General features: G+C 39.0%; 2 protein-coding genes across 3 annotated transcripts in view; one reads left to right on the top strand and one right to left on the bottom strand.

Annotated features, from left to right (window-relative positions):
• The window catches only part of LOC128526344 (methyl-CpG-binding domain protein 5-like), a 42,061-nt gene extending 30,283 nt beyond the window's left edge, over window positions 1-11,778 (bottom strand). Inside the window, exon 1 of the mRNA XM_053498111.1 lies at window positions 11,275-11,778. The gene's annotated coding sequence lies outside the window, so the exon portion shown is untranslated. The remainder of the gene's footprint in view (window positions 1-11,274) is intronic.
• A 3,224-nt stretch (window positions 11,779-15,002) lies between these two features.
• Window positions 15,003-25,097, top strand: orc4 (origin recognition complex, subunit 4). Of its 2 annotated transcripts, XM_053498112.1 has the most exons (14): window positions 15,003-15,098; window positions 15,312-15,372; window positions 16,525-16,601; window positions 16,685-16,775; window positions 16,911-16,986; window positions 17,071-17,156; window positions 17,239-17,287; window positions 18,420-18,571; window positions 18,667-18,840; window positions 21,185-21,271; window positions 21,366-21,474; window positions 21,700-21,795; window positions 22,056-22,123; window positions 24,797-25,095. In XM_053498112.1, the coding sequence occupies exons 2-14, from the start codon at window positions 15,316-15,318 to the stop codon at window positions 24,977-24,979; spliced, it is 1,305 nt and encodes a 434-aa protein (XP_053354087.1). In that variant the 5' UTR covers window positions 15,003-15,098; window positions 15,312-15,315; the 3' UTR covers window positions 24,980-25,095. The 2 variants fall into 2 exon arrangements, with proteins under 2 accessions (XP_053354087.1, XP_053354088.1); XM_053498113.1 differs by lacking the exon at window positions 15,003-15,098 and having other exon boundaries at window positions 15,300-15,372; window positions 24,797-25,097.
• The last annotated feature ends 1,901 nt before the right edge of the window (window positions 25,098-26,998 follow it).

Raw genomic sequence — 26,998 nt, 5'->3', positions numbered from 1 at the left:
AGCTGTTGAAAGGAGATGGATGTGAAAATGGACTCGCGCACTTATTTTAAATCTCTTTTAAACACTGCTTATTGAGATTTGATTAAAAATAAACACAAAGCCGGTTCTATGTTTATCTCTGCCTTAACTAAAGATTTTATGAAAAAAAGAAAAAAAAACACAACCGTGATTTATTTCTCAAATGTAATTTGATTCACGTGAAAGTATCATATCTGCAGAATTTGTACTCGTATGTGTCAAAAGTCATCTTTTTACAGCTTGACCAAACAGCATGGTCGCTGCATTACATCATCATTCTGCTTTACTTTAATATAACAGCTTATTTGCATAGAGCAGGAAGCAATTTGGCAATTTTAATTAAACGCAAGACATAGTGACTGTTCATTACTACACAAACGAATAAATGCACAAGTTTATCAAGAAGGATTTTTTTTTTTATCCTCAGGTTGTGGATTTGCTCTCGGCAGGAAAAAAAAAAGGACATCCCTGCTAAATCTCTAAACCTTTGCACAGCTGTCAGTAAGGATGGAATGAATCATAAACCTTATGTTCTGGAAGTCACAAATCAGCAATAAACTGAACATAAATACAATAATAACATATAATTTTTTTTTTACTGATAATTTTTGCATGTTCACTACGAGTGAAGTGATGAACCATCGATCCCTTGTTCCCTACACCAGTCAGTTTCCCTCAGACTGAGCAGTTTTACTCCCTGAGGTTTGGAATTGCCGTTAAATTCGCCAATGAATATTAGACTTATTTTAGAAAAAGAAGCTGCGTATGAATAGTCAATGACAGCATGCGTTCTGAACTTGATGTTATGTAGCTGGTTGCTTTTTTTAAATATTTTAAATCAACAAGTGGTTGGGATTTCAATGTATATATATTTTTATTTTAACCTTGTGATCTGGCAACCCTGGATGTTTTAATCAAAAACGCCCAAAATATGGAACAATGCAAATACATTATGCCATAAAGTTGCAGTGAAACTGTAATTCTGTATGGTGAAGGTTAAACTGTGGAATTTTAAACAAACACAGTTCACATATGCGCCAAATCGGACTACGGTCCATCACATCGTTGGATTTTTTAAATTACTAGATACAATAAAAATAATTGTATTTTTTTTTTTACTATTTGTTAAGATTGTGCAGCTACAAAGAAAAAAAACCCTTAATAATATGTTCAACTAATCTGCAGCCCTAATTCTGAATATCTAATCAATCAAAGTTCGGAGTTAAATCTGTTTTTTTGGTTACTTAATATCGTTCAGGAAGTTTGGCTTCTTCTGTTACTTTTTTTAAAAATAAAACCCACATCAATAAATAAATAAATAATAATAATAATTAAAAAAAAAGACACCAGGGCTCTTTCAGTTTTTTTCCTAATAAACCTAAAACCATTTCAGTTGAGTAAAATTCAGTTTAGATAAACATTTAGTTAAACCTTGTCATATATATTGAAATGCAATCTTGAACCAGATCCTCTGATTGCTCTTTTTGGTATCACTGGAGAGGAAGACAAGCATCTACCTCCAGCTAAACAGCGTTTGTTATCTTTTGCGACACTACTGGCCAGGCGTTCTCTTTTATTCAAATGGAAGGATGCCACGTCACCCACTCACGCCCAGTGGCTCAGAGATATTAAGTCTTGTTTGTCCCTGGAGAAGATCCACTACTCAATCCGTTATTCAGACTTAAAATTCCAACAGGTGTTGGGGCCCTTCCTTCGCTTTTTTCATATACATTAATAGTTTGAATCGCTTTTTATTTAATCGTTTGTTTGTTTGTTTTCTTTTCCCATTTTGTTGTTGTTGTGCGCAAAACTTAAAAACTTCCAGCTCCAGGTTCTTTTTTCGTTTCTCTTCTTTTTTGTTATGCTTGGCGTCTAGCCTTTCCTTATACATGTAAAGCTGGCTTGGAGTTAGGGTGGGGTGGAGTGGGTGTTATACGGATTTATAAGGAGGTTTTTTATTGAAACAATACATGTTTACCCTGTAATATCCCTGTTTTACAATCAATAAAAATATTGTTGAAAGTAAAGATAAACATCCAGTTAAGAAAACCAACAGACGGTTTTTTAGTACAATTCACTCTCAAATACCACAAAATAAAACCAATCATTCCGAGAGAGCTCGCGTTTTGTTTACCGCTCTGGACTCTGACCAGACGGTCACTTTGTAAGAGACGCCTCTGTGTCAAATTATCTTTAAAACCTCTGATTTCATCATTGACTTTTCTTTTGTCTAAACCGTGGGTTTCCTCACCGACACCCGAGAATGTGAATGAAATGAAAGATCCATGTGAGTCAGTGAAAACTGCGTCGTTTCAGAACGAGCCCTGAAGCTGGTCTCTGGTGAGTCTTGTGAACTACAGTACCTACAGCTTCCTAACCTCCAACACGGTGCCTGGTACAATTTCTTTCTAAAAAACATTAACAGTGCAGATATATTATTATTTTTCTTTTTTTTGCGAATGCTCGACCTGCCCCGTCGTTGCCAACTCCTGCTTTATAGCAACCAGAGTATTATCTATCAGGCTTCCTTCGGCTGTACTCTTCTTCTTAGAAACTGGACAAATTCCTTCCGTCTCGTTTACCTCCTATTCTCCTTTACCAGCTGTTGCCTCGTCTCTCTTTTCTACCTCTGTAGTCTCACGTCAGCTCTCCATATGACCTGCAGCCATCGATCCTCTGCAATGAGTCTACAAGTAGTTTCATCAATCTATTTTCCTTTTTTTTTTTTTCAACATTTGTTGTTTAAATCCTCTCACACAGCAGCAGCAACTTGCCAGCGATTATAATTACGTTTACCCCATCGACTGACATGATCACATGACCTGGCTGAAATGCACAAGTCTAAGTTTTATGATCGCAGCCACTAGAAGCTTCTGTAAAGCTTCTAGTGCTGCGTGTTAAAGTACTCGCTCACATGTTACCATCTGTGACCATGAGATGCACAGGACCTTCGTCACACAGCTACATTAAATGTCGATTCAATTAATCGTGAGTCGATTTCGGAGCACTGACGTTTATTGTCTCTGATTCGTCTCAAGCAGCCGCAAGTATTAAAAAACTACTAAGAGTACAAAATGAACACTCAAAAAATTGTTGCCTGTTTTTTTTTTTCGTGGTTTGTACCAAGCTCCAATCCACTAGGTGGCATTACTTCACCAACCAATCATAAATTCAAAAGAAGAAGCAGCGATATTCTCACCAAACAAGTATTTGTGTAAGATCTAAGTAGTTTGTGTTTCCTGCATGGACTTTAGACCGTTTAACTTCTGCAAGTTTACTTAGATAATATAAAACATGTGGATGGATTCTGCATTATAACCGGACTAACAAAAAAAAAAAAAAAAAAAAAACACTGCCTAAATTGATTAAACCTCCAGAGCTCGAAGGTGTCGATGGTCTTTCTGTCTGCGCTTTCTCATGGTCAGAGTCTCATGTGTGTAGCTAGCGATGACACGGACGTGTCCTTGCTTTTCCATATTTGATTAAAATTTGTTGATTAATAACATACATCACACTTTTTACCCACTTTACAGTTCCAGGTTGTGGAACAAACTTTTTAATGCTGCCACTGAAGACTCCTTACCTAAACGTCAAATAAACATCTCCTTCCTTTTTATTAAGCCTGTACGTGCCGCAACATTCATGCAAATCTCACAAGTGCATGTTGCTATGGAAACCATAACGCATTTCTTCTTTTAATATATATATATATAAATAGAATCTGGTGATTAGTCTTTGATCAGGTGGCATAATAAGAGCTGATTGGATAAATTTACTATGCATTTATTATTATTATTATTATTATTCCTGATTTTCTCAGTTAGGGCATCCGCTTATTGAGGCATCATCTACCAACCAGTGAGGGTAAAGGCCATCAAGTGCTTCCATCGAGACCCGTGGCCACGTCTTTTCAATCTGCTGCTTGGGGACGGCGTCACACACTAGGAGGAAAGCGCTATCCGTCCCTTCTGCTTGTGTGATTTTCACAGACGCCCATTTACAACCATAGTGAACCTCCTTAGAACTAGCTTTTGGATCAAACCATCATTACATCAGAAAGCGTTTGTGCTGCCTGTTATGTTCTGACTTTGTTTTCTTTATCTTTTTTTGTAGATTTTTGTGGTAGACACAACACAACACTACACAGTGAGACTACACTAATTAAGGTTTAAAGATGGAGGTCACTAACTTTTAGCGACCACTTTGATTTCTAGCACAAGAAAGACAACTTCTTTATTATGCAAAGATGTTTCTTCAATTAAAACCAAACAGCTAGTTTGAGATTTATATCTACTTGTCTTTTATGAACTACACTAGAATCCCCAATCCAACCTCCTCTGTTAAAAAAAAAAAAAAAAAAAATAAAAAATTTTACTCTGAGTAATTTTTTAATGAACTACTTTTTACTTGAGTAGATTTTTATAATGGTAACTTTACTTATACTTCAGTAAAATATTACTGAAGTAACAGTACTTTTACTGGAATACAAATTTTTATTACCCTCATCTTTTCACCTCTGGTATTATATGCATATATAGGATTGACGTGAGAGTGCGGCTATTTTATATTTATGAGCATAAAAAAAAAACCTAAATGAAAAGCAGCGCAACACATTTAATATATATATATATATATATATACACATACACACAGACATTTTAGCGGATCGCCCAAGCGTCTTTTAATTTCGTCCCACTTGCTTGTCGATTTGTCTGCGTGTCGTCATGTGCATCAGAAGCTCAAACGTTTGTTGACGGTGATATGAGGACGTCTGGTATTAGGATGTGTAACGTGTATAACAGGCATGATGGTTCGTGCCAAATGTATTCACTCCCCGACAATGCTTCGGCCCATTAGTAGTCCGCAAAGGAAATGACGGGGGATTGGGGGGGTCGCACAGACACGCAGAGGAAAGTTTAACTCGGTACAGCAATGACAAGCGAAGACGTCGTGTGTGTGCTGAACAGCTTTATGACCCACTTCCACTGGGTCAAAAGTGGGGCTTGAGACGTTTCTCAACTTCTACGATTAGAATATTAAGTTTCAGTTTACCTTTATAGAGTTTGTGTGTGTGTGAGAGTGAGAAGTGTACGTGCTAACAAAAGGCCAAGACACAGGCGTCTGCTTTCCCACTCACTTAGTAACTCGAAAGCATCAAGGTATAAAATTTATATACTTCGAACATGACCTCGAGCCTCTGGAATACTGAGATCTTGGATCTGATTGGTCGAGGAAGTTTCTAGAAGTTCTGTCTATGATTTAAACGTTTACATTAACGCACTCTTTAAAAAATAACATTTTAAGGGACGTGTATAGTCAAACCGCAAGCAGAACAGAGATTTAAAAATGTTAATAATGAGGTGTGGTATTTAATATATATGGAAGGAGACTCCAGTGTCGGCATCTGCACTTTGTCACTGGAGTAAGATTCTGGTTTTGCTCGGACAACACAAAAAAAAAAAATATAGAAAATACTGTATATAGAGTTAGCTAAAATAACGTATACACATTTAAAATAACTTATACACATTTTAGGAAAAGAAAAACAATATTATGTACATTATAACATCACAATATTATCATACACAAAGCAATAAATTTTGAATCAAAATATTTACACAAATTTTTCTTTTTCTGAAATGTGTATATATTTTTGGTTGACTTGGTATATAAAAAAAATAAAAAAACATGACAAAGGCTGGTTATAAACACATGCTATAACAACACAGCCAGTCGGTTAATAAAAGTGACACGTCAATTATGTGTGAACTATGAAGATAATAATTCTAGGTACCTGAGGATTAATTATGGAGGAGGAATGAAGCACCGTTTGTGTCAATCTGGTGGAAAAAAATCATCTGCATTGACCAGGCAGGGTTTTTTTTTTTAATCTAAAAACGAACTTAACACCAATGCGTTTGATAAATATAAGACCAAGGTTAACTGCGCGCGTGTGTGTGTGTTAGCCTTGAGCATGAGGGCCACCACGTGTCACCGGTTAATCCAGGTCTCTGTTGCTGACTCACAAGTGGCCTGCATGGAACAGAGGCAGGGCCAAGGACGCGTTTATCACTTCACTGTCTTCAGCACAGGTTTAACGCAAACTACAGGATACAGAGTGCCACGTGTCGACACGTCTTCATTTATAAAAGGGGGGGGGAGGAAGGAGGGAGATGGACAAGCGGCATCTAAGCACCCAGAGACACGCGAGCGCTATCAAGTTCTCGATTCTGATTGGGCAGACGGAGTCGAACACAACTTAAATGCGTTTCTATAGCAACCGCTATTCCCCAATGGAAAGTGCGTTAAAGCCATCTCTCTACTTAAAAAAAAAAAAAAACTCTAAGTGTGCGATGTTTAATACGACGAGTAAGAGATGGAGTCACCAGTGTCGGCGCTTTCTTACAGCCTGTCAAACAGCGACAACGTTCTTGGCATCTGGACAATCCATCAATAACCTCCAGGAGGTAGAAAGACAGGTACGTGCTTTTCAGATGTACGTGATAACAGGTCCAAAATCATTGTCCGAAATCACTGATGTCGGAAAATAACCAACATGAAATGGGTCAGGTCACGTAAAACGTATCCCAGGTCCGGAGTTTTGTTCACTGCGTGATTATTACTAACCTGAAACATTGATGTGACCTGATAAAGAAACTATTAAGAAAACTGCCAAATCCAACGCTTGTGCAAAATATTATTTCATTTCGCAAGCTGATTCCTTTGTAGGTATAATAGTAACGATTATGCCTAATAAATTAATTCATTATCAAATTCCAGCTGTGCTTTATGGAATAAGAGTAAAAACTTCATGCCTGACTGTTACTTCATCAGGTTGCAAAAGCTTAAAACTTTTTAATAATTAGTAACAGAGAAGAACGAGTTATTGGTGAATTGTTAATCAAGTTAAAACTAGCTTATACTAGTAACCTTAATCGAGCTGTAATTAAACGTTAGCTTAGCTGTATTTATTAGCCAGGAACCTTTTTTCCTGCTTATGATACACAAAAAAATTATCGCTGCTGCTCTAAAACACAATAAAGTCCGCTGTGTTTTAAAGATAATGTGCACAAAAGATTTTAACAATTTGACAAACAAAAATTATTATTGTTTTGGTCAGTGTGTCGATACTGTGGCAGACCAGCATTAATAAATCCTAGATTGTGTCGCTGGTATTGTTTTGGCGAGGGGAAACGTGAGCTTGGTTCTCAATAATAATTAACCTTCTTGACTAACGGTTAAGTAAAAAAAAAAAAAAGGGCAACATTTTTAACCCTTGGAGACACATTTACAGCGTCGCCTGTAATTTTGATATGGAGTGCCAAAACTTTTTAGCTTGATTCCTTTATATAGAATTGCAAAGGAAAGTTTCTCAATGGATCCAAAAATAGTAGCTTTTAAAATATATATATATAATAAAATACCTGCATTTTCCCCAAGTAAAAAAAAATTAATAGATAAATTAACTTTGCAAAACATTAAAAAAAAAAACTTCTATGAACTTCATTTAAAACGTTTTTCCCAGGTTAAGAAGAGAAACAAATTACAGAATTCACCTTCCAAGTCTTAACAATACGCAGTCGGCTAACAGACCTGAAGGAAACTTCGTCCCATCAAAGAAATCTGTCTGAAACAATGGGGGGAAAAAACCTCCTTTAAGAAGAAAATCCACTACGGAGTGGCCAAGTCCTGATCAGCTACATCTAAAAAAAGAAATATATAAAAATGATCTGGTTTAGACATAAACAGGAAAAAAAAAATGGGGAGGTTATATAGGGGAGGACCGAGGAAGATGTCAGAGAATCAGGATAAGACAATTCAAGCAATATGCATTAAAAATAATAATAATAATAAATAAATATTTTTAAAAATTAAATAAAAACCAAATGCGCCACAAAGCAAAAGAAAAACTAATCGGTTGAAATACGAGTCAGCGTTCGTTAGAAAATCAGCTACGATGTAGTGGACACGTAAAAAAGGAAGAAAAAAAATTGAAAACCTCCAAAAAAAAAAAGATAAATAAAATAAAAAAACAGCAGGAACGTCTAGAAACACAGGAACACAAAAGGTCCCAGCCAGTTAAAGAGAAGCAATGGTGAAGTCTGAACAACAGGATGAAAATTATTTTTAAGGGGACACGTCACTTTTTCAGATAAAACTTACTTAAGAGCCACATTCAGACTGGACTAGTTTTACACAAATACATCAGGGTGCATGACTGTCACCAGTGCATCTCACGCACACGAGTCCTGTCAGTAACTTTTCTGGGATGCGCGTCTGTATTTATACAGCCAAGGTCAGACGTTTCCATACGCTTATCATGAACATGAACTTCATGACAGTATTGAGAGGCTTTTAATGGAACTTGTGTCTTTCTGGGGCGGAATGATGTTACAACATAAAGCTTTAACAGGAAAAAATCCCCAAGATTTTAGAGCTCAAGGTTCAAAGATTTAATTTATTTCAGACACCCAGGGTCCGAAATTAACTTTTTGACTCACCGGGTCAAGTTGGTCGTGTTTGGTACAAAAATCTCCCCATCATGTGGGGGAAAGTCCTCTGAGATTTACTTGGCCAAACGGAAAACCCACTCGCATTTGGCGCTTAGTGCGTGTTAAATTTCAGCTTCTATGTACACCCGCTTAAGCGTATTAATTCGGTGCTGAAGGTTTTAAAAAGGTCGTTAAATTTTTCAAGACCAAGGTTTGTCACTTTCCTGTTAGTGATCCTAACTGACTCCAGCTGGCAGCTTCTCTGTTTCAACATACAGTCTGTATAGGGTACGTTTGACAACATTAATTGGTTTGACCCACTCACTGTACGGTACCCATCCTCGCCTGAGAGAAAACAGTTTCAGATGGTCAGAAAAAAAAAGCAGAAACCACTATGAACTGGAAGACGCTGGAGTTCTGTCCCAGCTCACTGTTCCAGCTCTTAGAAGCATGGTGGTGGGAGCATTGTGATTTGGATGACAGTGGACCTGGTGTATTGGAGGGAACCATAATGAAGTACGAGGAGAAAGAAACAACTATCAGAAGAAATCATCAGCTAGATGGTTGGGACCTTGGACAACATGACCGTGAATACAAATCTAAGCTGGCTGTGGAATGGGAAAAAAATAGGCAATCATTAAGCTTTTGGAGCCTGTTGACAGTTTGTGGGCTGGAACTTAACAGATGTTGGGTCTGTTCCAGGAAGCCAACGAATTTAATTGAACATTATTAATTCTGCCAAGAAGAGTGGTCGAATAACCAACCAGAATTCTGCCAAATGTGTGTTGATGGCTACCAAGGGACACTCAAACAAATATGAGGTGTGTCGTAGGTATATTTTTGCCACTATATCGCAAGGACAAGTGTGCAGACAAAAGAGAGAGAGAGAGAGAGAGAGGGAGAGAAGATATTAGACAAGAAGTTCTTTTTTTATGGCTTTTTGGCTTTTTTTTTTTTTTTAAACAGACAGTACAGTCATGTGACATGATGCTGCTACTACTGATTGAACTGATCATTTAAAGCCAGTTTAAACAATTGTCAGACCACAAAAAACAAGATCAGTATATGAGGTGTATGAAGTTTAGGTCAAGAAGTTATTACAGACGTCTTCCGGCCTCGTCATATGCATACACATCTGGAAACCCAACACCACAAGTCTTAACACCACTTAAAGTTATTATAGTTATAGTATATAGCCATTGATCTGGCGTTTGGACTAGAAACAAGATCATCAATAACTAAAATGATGGCACTAAAAGAGATAATGCTAATAAAAAGGTACTTGCCGCTTGTGCGGTATCATCAAGTAACATTTAATTAGCTGTAGGTTTGGATTTACCACAAGGTATACTGGTTCAACTCAGAGTTGGCATCGGGTTAGCATCTGACACATGTGGTCATAGGTAGCCCCCTTTATACCAAAGTGAACCAGGTGCTAGTTCATGTCTGGTGCTAGTGCAGGTTCAATATCAAACCTCCTGAGAACTGGCTGTTTTTCCACAGGTTAGAGAGTCACGTTATTACATCACTGTAAACGTCCGTGTACGTCTTTACTTTCTCAGTTAGGAAGAATGCTAGCAGCAAAAAATTACAAAAATTTTAGCAGAAAGAACAACAACAACGACAAAGAAATTCGACATGACTTTGCCAGCAGTTCTCCTGGGTTAACGAGTAAAGAAGGGAAACATATCTTCGTAGATATCTGCCGGTGTATAAACTCTCGTGGACGTTCATAGCGTTACTGGTGATACCTGGAGAGGTGTCGCATCAAAACTTCACATCAATGATGTGGCTTAAATCATTTCCAGGGTTGTAAAATACAGTATCTCGTGCCCGAGATAGCAGGTGATTCGATTATTTCTCGAGAGGGTCCGGGTTAAGCTTGTATATTTTGTTTTTTTTTTTTAAAGAAAGGGAAAAAAAGGGGGAAAAAGTGCTGAACAGAGCCCAGATTGATTGGTTTCTGAACCACTACTACTGAATTAAAAGTGCAGTTATTTTATTATTATGATTTTTATTGATTGATTAATTGATTGATTTGCAGAAGAGGAGACAGATGACACGTATATAGCTTTGCTCTGATATTAAACGTAGAAAGAACAAAATCAGAACAAAGTCAAGAATAAGGAAAACATCTTTTTTAACACAAACCGAGCTCAGAATATCTGACTGACAGAGACGAGCTAAAGCTGTCCTTTCTTTAAAAAAATAAAAAACAGAAAAGAAAAAGCTAGCTCACTTACCTAGATATTACATTTCATACATAAAAAAAATCTGATTTCTTAATAAAACATTAAACACTTAGGAAATAAATAAAATACTATATTAATGAAAAGAAAGGGAAAAAAACAGGATGAAATGTTGGAAAGATTTCTGGAAAAGGGTTTGGACACTAAGTAGAACTAAAAAACAAATTAAAACAGAAACGACTTAAAAATGAGGTGAATGAGGTAAAGAAATGAGGGACGACACGATCCAGACAGAAAGATGCGGAAAAACATTAAAAAGAAAGAAAGAAAGAAACTGCTTTTGCTAGCTAACAGGCTAACGTGCTAGCAGGCTAACAGTCATTATGCTAAATGTTAGCTTGCTAGCTAGCTAGATGGATGGATGGATGGATGGATAGAAAGCTAGCTTAGCTTGGGTGGCCTGACCCGTGAGGAGAGAGAGAGAGAGAGAGAGAGAGAGAAGGAAGGGAGAGAAAAAAAACCTACGAATATTCAACACAACAAAAACAAGTTAGCTTCCTCAGGGATGTACATACCGTATAGCGCTCCGGTCGCTGACACACACCACGGAGAGCTGCATAACACAATCCCGACCGGACCGAACCGAACCCACTCGGTCTCTGAGTCCGGTTTGAGCCACCAGGAACCAGAGAAATGTCTCAAAAACCAAGACAGGGCGCTAATGCTAGTGCTAATGTTAATGCGCTAATGCTAAGGCTAAAAAGCGCTAAAGCTAACGCGCTAACGCTAGTGCAGCTGAGAGGAGAAGAGAATTGACCAGAGGCTTCTTCTTCTTTCCTTCTCTCTCTTTTTTTTTAAATTCCTCCCTGATTAAAGGTGTTTTATTCTCCCAAACAGCGATTTCTCCCTCTCTCCCTCTCTTACACACACACACATCCTCCCGGTTCCTCCTGAAGTTCCTCACAGCTCCAGGATGAAGACAAAAATCCGTTTGTGGCTCGCTCGCAATTTGGCTCTGTCCCTTTAAAAATAAAAATAAAAAGCTTCCCCCCATCAACTGCCTGTGCTCTGTGTATGTGTGTTATGTGTATGTGCTTTGGGATGGAAAGATGGAGCTTGCGCCCCCGCCAGGAGCCCAGAGGAGATGTAGATGGACCCACAATGCACCGGGGCGTGACAGGGAGAAAACACACACACATACACACAGATCTCTCTCTCTCTCTTTCCCTCCCCTACAACATGTCCCAATGGTTAAATGAACAGTTCCCAGGTTCTCCAGCTGGTCACCGTGGCAACATGAGATGCGCCTTGATTGTTGTTACCTGTGAAGGTGTACCTGGAGAAGATCCGGGACAAAGATCGTTGTTCTTTTGGTGTGCGTATTCACTCATCGTACATACAGCTTACCCTCTGTACGGATCCTATCCCAGGAGACTTTGGGCACACGGCGGGGTACACCCTAAACAGGGTGCTCACACACACACACACACACATCTCTGGACTGTTGGAAAATCCCAGCATACCTGGAGGAAACCCACCAAACATGCAAACCACACACACACACAGATCCGAGAGGGGAATCAAACTCTTCACTAAATGGATACTCCACCAAGTGGATGCTTCACACCGTCGAGATACACTAAATGGGAAAATTTATTTGGCCAAACCTGTTAATTATTGAATAAAGGTGTTTCAATCAACCCTTATCCCCAATGAATCCCCAATATTAATGCTTTAGCATACCAAGACATCTTGGACAATGCTATGCTTCCCACTTTGTGCCAACAGTTTGGGTAAGGCCCTTTTCTATTCCAACGTGACTGTGCCTCAGTGCACAAAGCAAGGACTATATAGACATGGTTTGCACTGAAACCTGACCTCAACCCCATCAAATACCTTTGGGATGGACTGGAACAGAGATTGTCACAAATGCTCTACAGAATTCCCACAGAAAGACTCCAAAATCTTTTGGACAGCCTTCCAAGAAGAGTTAAAGCTGTAACAGCTGTAAAAAGGGGGCCAAATCCATATTGAAGTATACTTTATGTATTTGGATACAATGTAATTGCAGTTTTGGTCAAATACTTTTGTCAATACAGTGTATATCTATCATTTCTGTGGTGGGTAATTATGGAATTGGGTTCCCTGATTGTATCTGAGCACTTGAGGGTGAAAAACCTTGCTCAAGGGTCCAAAAGTGGCAGCCCAGCAGCTTAAAGACTTAAACCATGGACCTCCTGATCAGCAGTACAACTCCTTCACCACCAAGCCAACCCTCAGTGATCATATAAAGGAGGTTTAAATTGTTAATTTTTCATATGGATGAAGATTGGACAATGATAGACTGGACAACACCAACAACATAACCGATGTGATGACTGTTATTCTGTTTATTTATTCTTTCTTTCATTCATTCATTCATTCATTCATTATCTGGTCAGGGTGAAGGAGGGTTTCTCGGCACCCTGGATCTGTAAAAAGGACACTGTGCACACCTAGGGGTGGTTTACTATAACTCGAGTTCAGAATTGAACCACACACCGTAAAATGTGAAAAATAATAAATGACAAAAGAAAAAAACTTTCTGACTCAAATGAATGTGTAAGGGTGTTTTAATGATTGATTCGCATTAAAAAAAACAACTAAACACTAAATTTGTGAGCTGGCTAAATACTCAGAACAGCAAAGAGACTTTTTCTTGAACGATCTCTCACCTGCAGTCATATTACCCAGCAGTGCTGATGGTGATGGAAAGCCAAAGGGTCGAAACCAGGAGTCGTCTTTGTTGTTTGTTCTTGTCTTACACATAAAATGAGGACTAGCTTGCACTTTAAAACATGGACAATCACACTACTGACATACTGCTGACATACATACAAAAATACTAGAGGGCCCTTCACACCCTATGACATCATAGGGTGATGTAATAGTGCTTGGGCTCTAATGAGGACCTGGTCGTCCCTTAATAGGAACTTACATTTACTCATGAAAAAAGCATGGACGATTAATGCTCACTCCTGTGTTCCTCCAAATCCTCCAATCACACACATACCTCTGTCTAAAATGAATTCCAGTAATTTTTCAAAAGTTACAACAAAGTTACAACACTTTTTTAACAGGGTTAGAACAGATACTAGTCTTCAAGAGTGACATACTGTACTGTATACCATGTTTACTGCTAATGAGCAAGAGCAAGTCTCAACCATGAGGGCAGGACATATTCATATTAACCATCCATACATCTGTCCATCCAACCTCTGTAATCCAACTAGGGACTGTGGAGGCTAACGGTGATTACCACTGAATTTATTCCTATTTTTATGAAGGTGGTAGAGCACTCAGACAAGCATTCACACACAACGGGCAATGTGGGAATGCCTAATCTGCATGTCTTTGCTTTAACGTTGGACTGATGGTAGCGCACACCTTTATACATTTCAAGAAGGGCAGCAAAGAAACCACTTCTCTCTGGGAAAAACATCTGGAACAGACTGATATTCTGCAAAAGGTTGAGGAATTGGACTGCTGAGGACTGGGGTAAAGTCATTTTCTTTGATGAATCCGCTTCCTAATTGTTTGGGGCATCCATGAAAAAGCTTGTCCAGAGAAAAAAGTAAGCGGTACCATCAGTTCTGTGTCATGCCAACAGTAAAGCATCCTAAAACCGTTCATGTGTGGGGTTGCTTTTCAGCCAGAGGGAGTGGGATCATTCATATTTTTACCTAAAAACTCAAAGACTTCACCCATCTACCTAAGAACAGTTTGGTGACGAACAATGTCTTTTCATACCTAAGTGGACAAAACATCTAAATTTGGCCAGGAAACTCCTCAGACCTTAATCCTATTACGAACATGTGGTCAATCCTCACAAAAACCCACAAATCCTGACAAACTCCAAGCTTTAATTATGCAGGAACAGACTGCCACCAGTCAGGATTAATTGAAAGTTAATTAAAAGCATGCCAGAGGTTTTAAAATAAAAGGGCCAACACTGTGAATATTGACAGTTTGCATCAACTTAATGTAATTGTCAATAAAAGCCTCTGACACTTTTTTGAATTGCTGGAAGAAATGCTTTAAAAAAGCCTTTGAAATGTTTTTAATTATACTTCAGTATACCAGAGTAACATCTGACAAAAAGATCTAAAAACACTGAGGCAGCAGACTTTTTAAAAATTAATATTTGTGTCATTCTCAAAACTTTTGGCCCCTGCTGTACAGTACAGTACAGTACAGTACTTCACTCCAGCTTGCACTTTTTAATGCCTGCACTCAAACCGGAAGTGCGTGTTAATGACGCGACTCTGTGTTCCGGTTGCGAATCTACAGCTTTAGGGGTGTTTCTGTCTTTAATTGTCACCGCTGGGAACTTTAATAATTACCGATTAAAAAAAACTCTGTAAGTAATTAATTTATCATTAAAGGAAAATATATAATCCACGGTTGACTAAGCTATGCGGCTAACGGAGCACGCGCGCCTTGTTGGGTCTCGCGCGTGCGCGCGCGCCCTGTGATGCACCATTGCTTTGCTGTTCAAACTTTATCCAGCTGTTTTTTTTTTTCTTCACCCTAATGCACAAATATTCTGAGCTTGCTTTGTTTTCTATTGCAGCATCATGAGCAAACGGAAGTCCAGAGAAAAGCACTTGACTATAGGAGAATGTGTGACTCAGGTTAGTGCTGCTGCTCCTGGCATTCACAACACACCTGTACATGTACATGTTCAAGCCTCTTCATTAGGATCAACTGCTCCTTAATGCAAATATATAAATCAGGCAGCATGTCTGATCTGCTGAAGGTCGAACCGAGCATCAGAATGGAGACGAAAAAGGTGATTTAAGTCACTTTGAGCGTGGCATGGTTGTTGGGCCGATCTGAGTTTTAACAAAACTTTTGATTTACTTGGATCTTCACGCACACAATAGTGTCTAGGGTTTACTGAGAACAGTCTGGAAAAGAGAACTCTGAAATGACTTGGGCGGAAATGTCTTGTCGATGCCAGAGAAAGTTGAGACAGGTTCGAGCTGTTAAAAGGTGGACCACACCGGGTGCTGCACCTGTCCGCTAAGAACAGGAAACTGAAGCTGCAGTTCTCATGGACTCACCAAAACGAATTAATAGAAGATTTAAAAAAATAAAAACATCGCCTCGTCTGATGAGTCTCGATTGTGACATTTAAATAGTAGGGTCAGAATTTTGCCTAAAACAACATGAAAGCATGAATCCATTCTGCCTTTTATCACTGGTTCAGGCTGGGGTGGTGGTAGTGTAATGTGTGGGGAATATTTTCTTTCCCTCAATATCCCCTCTGAATAATATTGTTTTATGACCACACCATGTCTTTAAGCTAAAATAATTTAAAACTGTTTTCTTGAATATGACGGTGAGGTCACTGCAAACAAACGACCTTCACAGTTACTAGATCTCAATCCAGTAGAGTAGAGTGCCTTTGGCGTGTGGTGGAACGGCAGATTCCCATCATGGACGTGCATCCGAACAATCTATATGACACATGCTATCATGTCAATGTTGAGCAAATTCTTTAAGGAATATTTCCAGCACCTTGTTGAATCGATGGCATAAAGAATTAATGCAGTTCTGATGCAGGCAAAAAAAGGGGTTCAACCCAGTACTAGCAAGGTGCTTGATAAGTTTTGCAGTCCAAATTAAACAGGAAATATAGATAATGAGAAAATATAGATAATAATACATTACATATATATTTAATAATATTTAAAGGGAGAAGTTTAAAGGCTAAAGTGCTAAGTTTTTGTTTGTTTTATTTATCCATCATTTATTCATCTGTGATCATTTTATGTCTGTAGGTCCAGAGAGTCCTGAGGGAGCGCTTCTGTCACCAGCGTCTTCCAGATAAACCAGTGGGCCTGGAATCACAGTACAAGTCAGTTACACTTTTTATATTGTTAAGATTTTACTAGGAGAGCAGGCATGTAAAGTACATGTTGTAAATGTGTGTGTGTTTAGGCATTTGTTGGAGCTGTTGAGGAGGACAGCGGTTCACGGTGAGAGTAACTCGGTTCTCATCATCGGCCCGCGTGGATCTGGCAAAACTATGGTATGAACCATCATACAAAGACTAATAAAAAAAAATATATATATATATTTATATATATATACTGTAGTACCGAGCTTCACACATGCACACACACCCCTACTTTATCCTAATCCATATGTTTGTTTTTGTGTGTAGCTGCTCCGTTGTGCTCTCAGAGAGCTGCTCCAGTTGCAGGAGGTGAAGACGAACGTCCTGCAGGTTCACCTGAGCGGTGGGTGATGTTTCTTAACAAAAAAAAATAAAATCAACGCCGCCTGTTTAGTCGCGGCTCTGTTAATTTCTGCGTCTCGTGCAGGTCTGCTCCAGACAGACGACCGGATTGCTCTGAGAGAGATTACACGGCAGCTTCAGCTGGAGAACGTCGTAGGAGACAAAGTCTTTGTGAGTGTGTATGAGCATCAGTGTGATGTGGATGATTGGATTGTGGAGGAAATGGTCGTCACACCGTGCTTTGTTTTTGCAGGGGAGCTTCGCTGAGAATCTGGTCTTTCTACTAGACGCTCTGAAGAAGGGTCGGTTCTTTGATTAAATCTGAGTTTTAATGATCACTTCCTCATCCCTAACTTGGTGGTTAAAACCAAACCTCCGTGCTATATTAATCACAATTATAATACTTGGTTTTTAATTTTTCCTGTTTGTTTTCTTTTAATTGATTATTTAAAAGCTAGCTCTCATGTTTTACACAACAACTGCCATGTGCTTTCTCTAAAATCTTTTCCAAAAATACTCTGCACACTTTGAGCAAAGCGCTATCCGCCCTCTTCTACATACATAAACTTTTAGGTGCTTGTGATTGGGCAGCCTCGCTATATTCAATGAATCAGACTTCAAAACGTGTTTTGGTAACTTGCAGGATGTCTGGCTGATTAAGTTAAAAGAAAAAAATCTAAACAACAAATCAAGTTAATTGATATGTTTTGATTAATGTCACATTATTTTTCCCCAGTTAAAATTTTATTTAAAACGTTCTAGAGGTACTGTATAACACCGATACATAAGTCATATAAGACAAATTATATTATAAATTATATTAAATTAATTGAATCCCAAATATTTTAAACAAACGGAATAAAGTATAACGTAAAAAATAAATGTTGAAAATAAATAAAAGCAACTGCATTGCATGTGCGCCCTCTTGTGGTGTACAAAGTTATAGCTAAACAGTTAAAATCGGTTAAATTCTTAACGTCAATTAATTGTTTAGCAGTTAATCGTTAACATTGGAAGTTTTTATACTGTTTAGTAAATTTTCGCAACAACAACCATAAACAAATCACTTGTAATGATCAGATAATTTAATTACTTGCACTCATTTTTGTTTTGCGAGCAGAGAGATGCGAACGTTTGAGTTTCTAACAAATGGATAAAATATTAATCGTTCATGGTCCACGGTCTGAGAGATCACTTTTAACCCCGTCTTTTTGCTCTGTTTATTTTTCTAAACGCTGACGACAGGGTGTGTATAGTTTCGGTTTTTCTCTAATGTCGTCACATGCTCTTCTGAAAGCACCAACACCCAAAGAGTGACACTGAGGGGGGGAAAAAATTTAACTTGAGTGACTAAATGAGGTTATTCTTATCCTCTTATTTTCAAAAAGCTTGATATGACTGTGAGAACTGAGAAGAGATTTGTCTCTCGTGTAGGTGATAAAAGCAGCAGCCGGCCGGTGTTCTTCATTCTGGACGAGTTCGATCTGTTCGCCCATCATAAGAACCAGACCCTCCTGTACAACCTGCTGGATGTCTCTCAGTCCGCTCAGGCTCCTGTAGCTGTCGTGGGCCTCACCTGCAGACTGGTGTGTGTGTGTATATGTACACACACATTCACATGATGTCATTCCCATTCTGTGTGACAAATGATTTCAAACTATGTTTTTGTCTCGTTTCCCAGGACGTCCTTGAGCTCCTAGAGAAGCGCGTGAAGTCTCGGTTTTCACACAGACAGATTCACCTGCTGAGTTCTCTGACTATCAGTCAGTACCGAGATGCTTTTCGGGCGGAGCTCACGCTGCAGGACGACTTCCCGGACAGCGAGTTCTCTCAGGAATGGAATCTCGGCATCTCGGTATAACATTCTACTGGATTTAAAACACTTTCCTGTTTCATACGGTACTGTGCAAAAGTCTTGACGCCCCCCCAATCCCATTTCTTCATGGTAATTTACATTAAATTATATAAGTAAATGAAAGAAATGGGAACGAACACTTTATGACGGACTGCAACATTCCTTAAAGATAAGATTTAAATACAGGTTGTTTGCGTAACAACCTCGGCAGCGACCTCGTTTCCCCTCTTGTCTGTTCCAACCATTCAGCATCACCAGTATACTAATCACCGGTCTCGTCATCTGTACCTGATTTTCACTGATTCACGCCTTAAGTCATTCTTGAATGATTCGTAGGTCACTGTGTGGCTTAACAGACAAAAAAAAAACCTTCCTTTCTATTTGTTTGCTTAGGTACAGGGTAATTAAGAGTCCTGAAGAGAAGTGGAGGACTATTCCTTAACACTACATTAAAAATACAAGAACCTCTGATTCTTTGGCTCAATATTTTCGTGGAGTATTGTATATCGTCACATGCTTATTTATATTTCTTGTCTCATTCATAACCCGCTTCTATGAATCTCCATTCTCCTCACCGCTTATGATGATAATGATGAGTGGGGAGTTTTATAATTATCTCATTCTAAATTATCACTGTGGGCTATAAAAACGACCGTAATAGCGTTTATCCGGATAGCGTGCAGGTTTTTAAGACCCGCCCACTTGTTCTCATCTAAGCGAGGAGAAAGTGATAAACAAAAGTGAGGCGGATTAATGATCAAATAACGGTTATTCTGTTCGAATAAATTAAACATATACATACACTATATTGCCAAAGTTATTCGCTCGCATGGTTTCACATGCATATGAACTTGAGTAACATCCAATTTTTAATCCATAAAGTTTAATATAATGTTGGCCCCGCCCCCTTTGCAGCTATAGCTTCCACTCTACTGTGAAGGCTTTCCATAAGGTTTAGGAGCGTGGTTATGGGAATTTTTGACTGTTCTTCCAGAAGCGCATTTGTGAGGTCAGACACTGATGTTTGACGAGAAGGCCTGTCTCACAGTCTCCGCTCCAATTCATCCCCAAGGTGTTAAGATCAGGACTTTGTACAGGCCAGTCAAGTTCTTCCACACCATCATTTGTCATTATGGCCCTTGCTTTGTGCACTGGGGCGCGGTCATGTTGAAACAGGAAGGGCCCGTCCTCAAACTGTTCACACAAAGTTGGGAGCATGGAATTGTTCTAAATGTCTTGGTATACTGTACTTACTGAAGCATTAAGAGTTCCTTTCATTGGAGCTAAGACGCCGAGAGCCCAATGACTAAAAAACATCCCCACATCATCATCCCCACATCATGGCCCCCCCCTCCACAAAACTTTACTTTAGTCGGATTACCAGACAGAAAATCATGATTCCTCACTCCAGAGAACACATCTCCACTGCTCTTGAATACAGTGGTGGTGTGTTTTACAACACTACATCTGATGCTTTGCACTTTACTTGGTAGGGTTGGATGTAGCTGCTTGGCTTGCTTTTCTGTGGCCTACCACTTCATGGCTCTACAGTTGTTCCTGTCGTTCCCAGTCACTTCCACTTTGTTATAATACCACTTGCAGTTGACTGTGGAATATTTAGTAGTGAGTGAAATTTCATGACTGGTCTTATAGCACGGGTGGCATCACGGTACCTACACTGAGCTCCTGAGAGCGACATATTCCTTCACAAATGTTGGTTGACACGGCCTGCAAGGCCTTGCCGCTTGATTTTATACACGTGTAACCATGGAAGTAATTAACACCCAAATTCAATGATTTGGATGGGTGAGTGAATACTTTTGGCAATATAATTATCGCGGAGATTTGCTCTTTTTGTGTTCTTTAGTTTAAAGGCGACCCGTTGCGCAAAATTTACTTTTTACTTTTTTTTTTTTTTTTTAAACATTCAAGGTTCCCTGGACCTTTAACAAGCCAAATCAATTTCGCCCCTATTGTGACCTCATATGAGAAGAGCCTCCTACACAGTTCCTCCTGCTCTGTTCTCTGGAGGGGGGTGTGGCTCAGCAGTAGGTAATTTATATAGACACCGAAACAGAGCATTTGGAGTTGGACTGACTTAAGGGGAGTTTGAGGTGTAATAGCATTATAACAAATAAATTTATTAGAAGAAATTGTAAAATATAGGTCCTTTAAAGGTGCTCTTGCTCTTTCTCAAGTTAAAAATAAAATTTCTGCATTGAAAATCCTTTAAGTGAAGCGTTTCTACAGTGTGTGGATTTGCAAATTGTGGATGTTTTAGTAATCCTACCCAAATGGTAGTAATCTCTCTCTCTCTCTCTCTCTGTCTGTCTTTCATTTTCAGAAACTGTGTGAGGACAAGTCAGTGGATGAGATTTTACAGAAGCATTATAACTCCTGTAAAGATTTCCGCTCTCTACACTCGCTGCTGGTAAGATCACCATCACCACCACCGTGTTGTGTCTGCTCGTTTTACAAAGCGGTCCTGACTCGATGTGTGCGTTTTCTTTTTTCTTTTTTCCCAGTTATTGGCAGTGAGCCGTGTTTCTGTCTCCAGTCCGACTCTGAGAGCTGTAGACCTACTTGAGGCCAGTCGAATGAGCTCGGCTGACTCGAAAGGCAACATCCTGCACGGTGAGAGTCTCCAGCATGTGAAGTAGCCTCAAACGAATTCAACTTCAAACCATGCTGTTTGTGCTTGTGTACAGATTAAAAAGATTATTATTATTATTATGAAGGTAAAAATGCTTGAACAAAGATTATTTAACTGAAAACAAATAGAGAGGGCGCTGCTTCTATATACAAATAAAAACAATAAAGTCTTCCTTCACCTCACTCTTTGCTTTTTTCCCCGTGCAGGTCTGTCCATCCTGGAGTTGTGCCTGATCATTGCCATGAAGCACCTGAACGATATCTACGAAGGAGAGCCCTTTAACTTCCAAATGGTTCACAACGGTACCGTTTCTGTGACATGAGCACAAATACAGGACGATTTAAATAGAAATTCATGAGCAGAATCGTGTATGGATTAAACATCAGTTAAGGTTCTGCAATCAGTGTATCATGACACAACGTTGTGTAGAGACACCTGCGTTACACCCAGTGTGTGATCTTCATCCTTAAGTCAAGTCACACATGGATGTGAATGAAAAAAAACAGAAGGGACAGGAACTGTATTTTGTATAATTCTATTTTCTGTCAACTTTTCTCCTCAGAGTTTAAGAAATTTCTTCAGAGGAAGTCTCACTCCATCCATAACTTTGAGAAGCCGGTGGTGTTCAAGGTGAGAGTCTAAGATCTTAACTTATCTCGCAACAAATTTCGTCTTTACAGTCGAGATCTTCCTTTAACACGACCGGATGGATCGATCCATGGCTCGTTATGCCCTGACGACGATGACGGCGCTGTGAAAAATGTTTTTTTTTTTTTTTTTTTTTAATTACTTGATTTTATTTATTTATTTTTTTGCATATTTTGCCTCACATAAATAATCGAGGTCATACAACAAATTTTAAAAGTCAGCCGAAAAATTATACACAAAAAATATGTATCAATATTTTTACACTAATACATTATATAATGTTATAATAATATTATTAATATAATAATATATATAATGGTTTTTCTGTGCATACTTTTTTTTTTTGGCTAATTCTTTATAACTCGAGCAAATACAATATCAGTTTAAAATGGTGATTTCATTTATCGAGGTAAACGAGCTGTCCAAACCTACCCTTCCCTATGTGAAAAAGTAATTGCCCCCTTGATCAATCCTAAATAAACTAAAAGTTTTGGAAAGCGGAGTTAAATTTCTCATGCACAAGGGAAGCACACGAAAAGATAAAAAAAAAACCAATACGATCTAAAGCAATTCAAGAAGCGATTGACGTGTATCAGTCTGGAAAAGGTTACTAAAAGCCATTTCTAAGCGAATCACAGTGAGGGATATTACCTCAGTGTTGAACCCTCCCAGGAGCGACTGGCCTACCAAAATTACTCCAAGAGCACGACGACGACTCATCCAGGAGCTCATAAAAGAACACCGAACAACAGCTAAAATAAACTGCAGGTTTCACCTGCCTCGGTTAAAGTCAGTGTTCACGATTTAACAATAAAAAAAAAAAAAGATTTGGGGCAAAAATGGTGTCTATAGGAGAGTTCCCAAGACTTTTGGCCAAATATTCTGTGGACTGATGAGACGAAAGTTTAGATCTTTGAAACGTGTGCAGATTTTTATCGGTTATGTGTAAACTGTGACCTCGAGCTCAAGCACACATGCTGCACACTGCAGCAGGACAACGATCCGAAACACACCAGCAAGTTCACGTCTGAATGAACAAAAACATAATTAGGTTCTGGAGAGGCCTAGTCAAAGTCAGAATTTAAATCCGATCGAGATAACCTTAAACCCTCCAGTGTGGCTGAATTAAAACAATTCTGCAAGAGTGGAGCGGGTCAGGATTCCTCCACAGCGATGTGAAGGAATCGCTTCCTGTTAGAGCAAACGCTTTATTGCAGTTATTGCCGCCAAGGGTGGCACAACCAACTATTAGGTTTGCGGGACGATTACTTTTTCACATAGGATACGGCAGATTTGGATAGCTTTTTTGATTTCTTTAATATTAAAATTTGTTTGATGATCAAAAAGCAAGAAGGGGTTACATACTTTTTCGCAGCACATTTTTATTTCCCTGTACCAGAATGTCCGGAAATGTTTACTTTATCTCACGATAGAGCAATCGATACGTTTTTAATTACATTAAAGGTCCTGTATTTTTTTATTTTTTTATTTTTTATACAAGTTTACTCAGGTCTCAGAGCACCACCTATTTAATGCTTCACCTGAATTTTTTCTTATATAATGTATTTTATTATATCGGACTCAAAATCATGAACAACAATCAGAGTAGACAGTGTGAGCTGGAGAGTTAAAGGGGAAAATGTTTTCTTTGTGATTTCTTTTATATTGCTTAATATACAAACATCATCAAACCACTTTGCTGCCATCTAGTGGCCAAGTCCAAACATGACAACCCGGATGCATGGATTATTTTATACAGTCAGCCAAAAAATTTATACCCACTCAGGTAAAGCAAAATAGTATTGTTTATATGATATTATAAATAATATTAGCATATTATCATAATATCATGTATATCAATATATAACATATAGCAAAACATATAGAATTAAAATAGTTATACAAGTTTCTCTTTTCCTAAAATGTGTGTATTTGTGTGTGTAAACAAAAATAGCTTATGAGGTTTGACAGTGGCGTCTACACATGGTGGACACTTTTTTAGGTACAAATTTAGCAAACATATATAATCATCATTATAATAATACTGCTGTTGCTCATCTTTTATTAGCCTCAAACTTTTAAACGAATCTAACTTCAAACTAGAACAGCGGAAGCTTTGAGATGACGTTTACACAACGGCGCTCCCAAAGCAGACAGGTTTATTTATTTATTTACGGATTCACGGATGCTGATCACAACTGGATAGTTTTTTTCGTGTTGGTATTTGAAAGAGACCGAAGCGATGGAGGACAGAATTAGATGGTGAACTTTAAGCGTGAGAAGGGTATTAAAGTGAACGTTGAAGCATTTGAAGTAAAGAGTATAGCACTAAAGCGCCGCTGCATCAGAATCATACGATGAAGGATCTGTCTGAACCAAAAGGAATAAATAATTTGATTTGAGAGCATGCACGAATTAAACCTCTTGCACGGGAGCTGCATGTGTTTGAGTTCCAGCGTGCGTGAATCAGTTAATTATCAGGTTGAATCAGGTGTGTGTGTTCGAGCAGACAAAACACACAGCTGTGCGGCACTTCGGCGGCTCTTTATGTGGTGAGGATGAGAACCCTGATTTAGCTGATGTGATAATTACAGCATCATTACAGATAATACACTCCAATTGTGTTTCTGTGTGTGTGTGGGGCGCGTACTGTAGGCGTTCGAGCACCTGCTGCAGCTGGAGCTGATCCGGCCGGTGGACGGCGGTGTGTGTAAAGCGCAGAAGGAGTACCAGCTCATGCGTCTCGTGCTGGATCACACGCAAGTCATGGAGGCTCTGCAGAGATACCCACAATGCCCCACCGACGTCAAACAGTGGGCCGTGTCCGCCTTCGCGTGACCCCCACACGTGTTAACATCATGCACTCAATGTAAACCTTGTCAGTTTTTTTTCGTTTGTTTTTTTGTACACCTGTATATCTGTCTCATTCAACATAAAGACTTGAACTCACACAGCGAGAGTCTGTTAAATCATGTATTTAAAAAAAAACAAGTGCTGCTGGCATTTCTTATTCAGTGTGTGAAACCTGAGGGGGGAAAAATACCCTCAGAGACGCTCAAATGAAAAAAAAAAAAAAGTGCAATCTGCTGTTGTTCGATACAGGAAGCAAAGCCGATCTTTTAAATGATTCCACGAGCACTGTGGAGACTCGTTTATGAAGTTACAAGATGGGGAAAAAAAAAAACACCACAGAAAAGAGACCACGCCTCCGTTATCTAAAACCCTGAGGAGAAATCCGTCCATCATCGAAAATCTGTTAGGTTTAGTTTATTTATATAGCACATTTACAACAGTAACGAGACTGACTAAAGTGCTGTACAGTTAGAAACATCATCATAAAATAAAAGTACACGATTACAACCTAAGAAACAAAAACAGAAAGAAAAAAAATAATTATTTAGATAGGCAAAGTAAAGCCTAGTAGGCCAGTGAAAAAGAGATTTCTTAAGGGATTTAAGTATAGTCAAACTAGGAGCCATTTGTATTTCAACTGGCAAATCATTCCAAAGACGAGGCCCAATTACCGAAAAAGTACGGTCACCTCTGCTCTCGAGTCTGGAATGTGAAATTAACAGGAGGTTTTGGTCACATGGTCTCAAACTCGGGGGGTATATTGGTGCAGCAATTTAGATAAATCGATGGGTGCTTGCTGGTGTAACGATTTAAAAACAAATAAAATTTTTAAATGTATTCTGAATTGAACAGGCAACCAATGAAGGGCCTTTAAAAGCGGAATCACATGATCCTTTTTTTTTATTTTTTAAGAGAAATTTTGCAGTGGTGTTCTGGACCAATTGAAGACGTGCAATTTGGGATTTAAAGATGCCATAATAAAGAGAATCGCAATAGTCAAGATGGGATGTAATAAAAGCATGAACGGCCATCTCCAGGGTCTTGTCAGTGAGAAAAGTTTCAATTTTTGCAAGCGTGTGGAGCTGATAAAAGCTCGATCCGATCACGGTAGAGTTTTAATGTGTCATCTAACAGGACGCCCAAATGAACAGTTTTTTTTATTAAGAGCTAATTAACAGGCTAACTCATGCTCAGTAATTTTAATATTTGGGTAAATGCATAGAAGGTGAGTACGTGTATATTTTTACACAAGTACATAGAGGACTTCTACTTTTACTTAAGTCACATCTGCCCGAGTAAAGCTTTACTTTTACTCAGGTGTAGGATTTTTGCACTTTAAAAGAAATGAACCACTACAGGATGTGCAGTTATACGAGGGGTGTTCACGTCAAAGTGGGACTTTTGATTGTGCAGGATAACAGAACACAGTTATGAGAGTAAGAACTACCTTGATGTCTCTATATAATGCCTTGCTGCACTAATGCACTCAACACAGTGCTTCACTAGTGCTTGGATACCATATCAAGGTAGAAAGTTTTCTCATGGCCTCCCAGAAACTCCTTTAATGGCCCAAACATGTGGAAATGACTTGGAGCGAGGTCAGGACCGTACAGGGGACCCCCAGCCGAGTCCTTGTAACGTGCGAGTGGTGGTGTTGAATGATGTTCCCACAGACGGATGCGTCTCTTCCACAAGTTATCTGTCGATCGCCAAGGCTCAGGCGTTCCACTCGCTGAACGTTCACATCTGGTGTGCGGATTTCAAGCTAAACAGAACCGCGTATTCATCCAGAAAATCCTCTAAACGAACTGGCGATATCTGTTCTCTATGCACACACAAGCCTATCCAGGTCTTTTACTCCCCCTCGTCCCCTGTTTTCGCTCTCCCCCCTGTGTCTCATTAAGTGGACTATCAGTGTCCAGTGAGTAGTGTAATGTGTACGGCTAAAAAGAGGCCGGCGGGTTTTAATGTGGCGGCTCGAGTTACCTTAAACGCTGATGGCCC

The sequence above is a fragment of the Clarias gariepinus genome, chromosome 6 (assembly GCF_024256425.1).
Source record: "Clarias gariepinus isolate MV-2021 ecotype Netherlands chromosome 6, CGAR_prim_01v2, whole genome shotgun sequence".
Lineage (NCBI taxonomy): Eukaryota > Metazoa > Chordata > Actinopteri > Siluriformes > Clariidae > Clarias > Clarias gariepinus.
The sequence above is the reverse complement of the archived record's forward strand: the minus strand, read 5'-3'. Positions and strand labels throughout refer to the sequence as shown.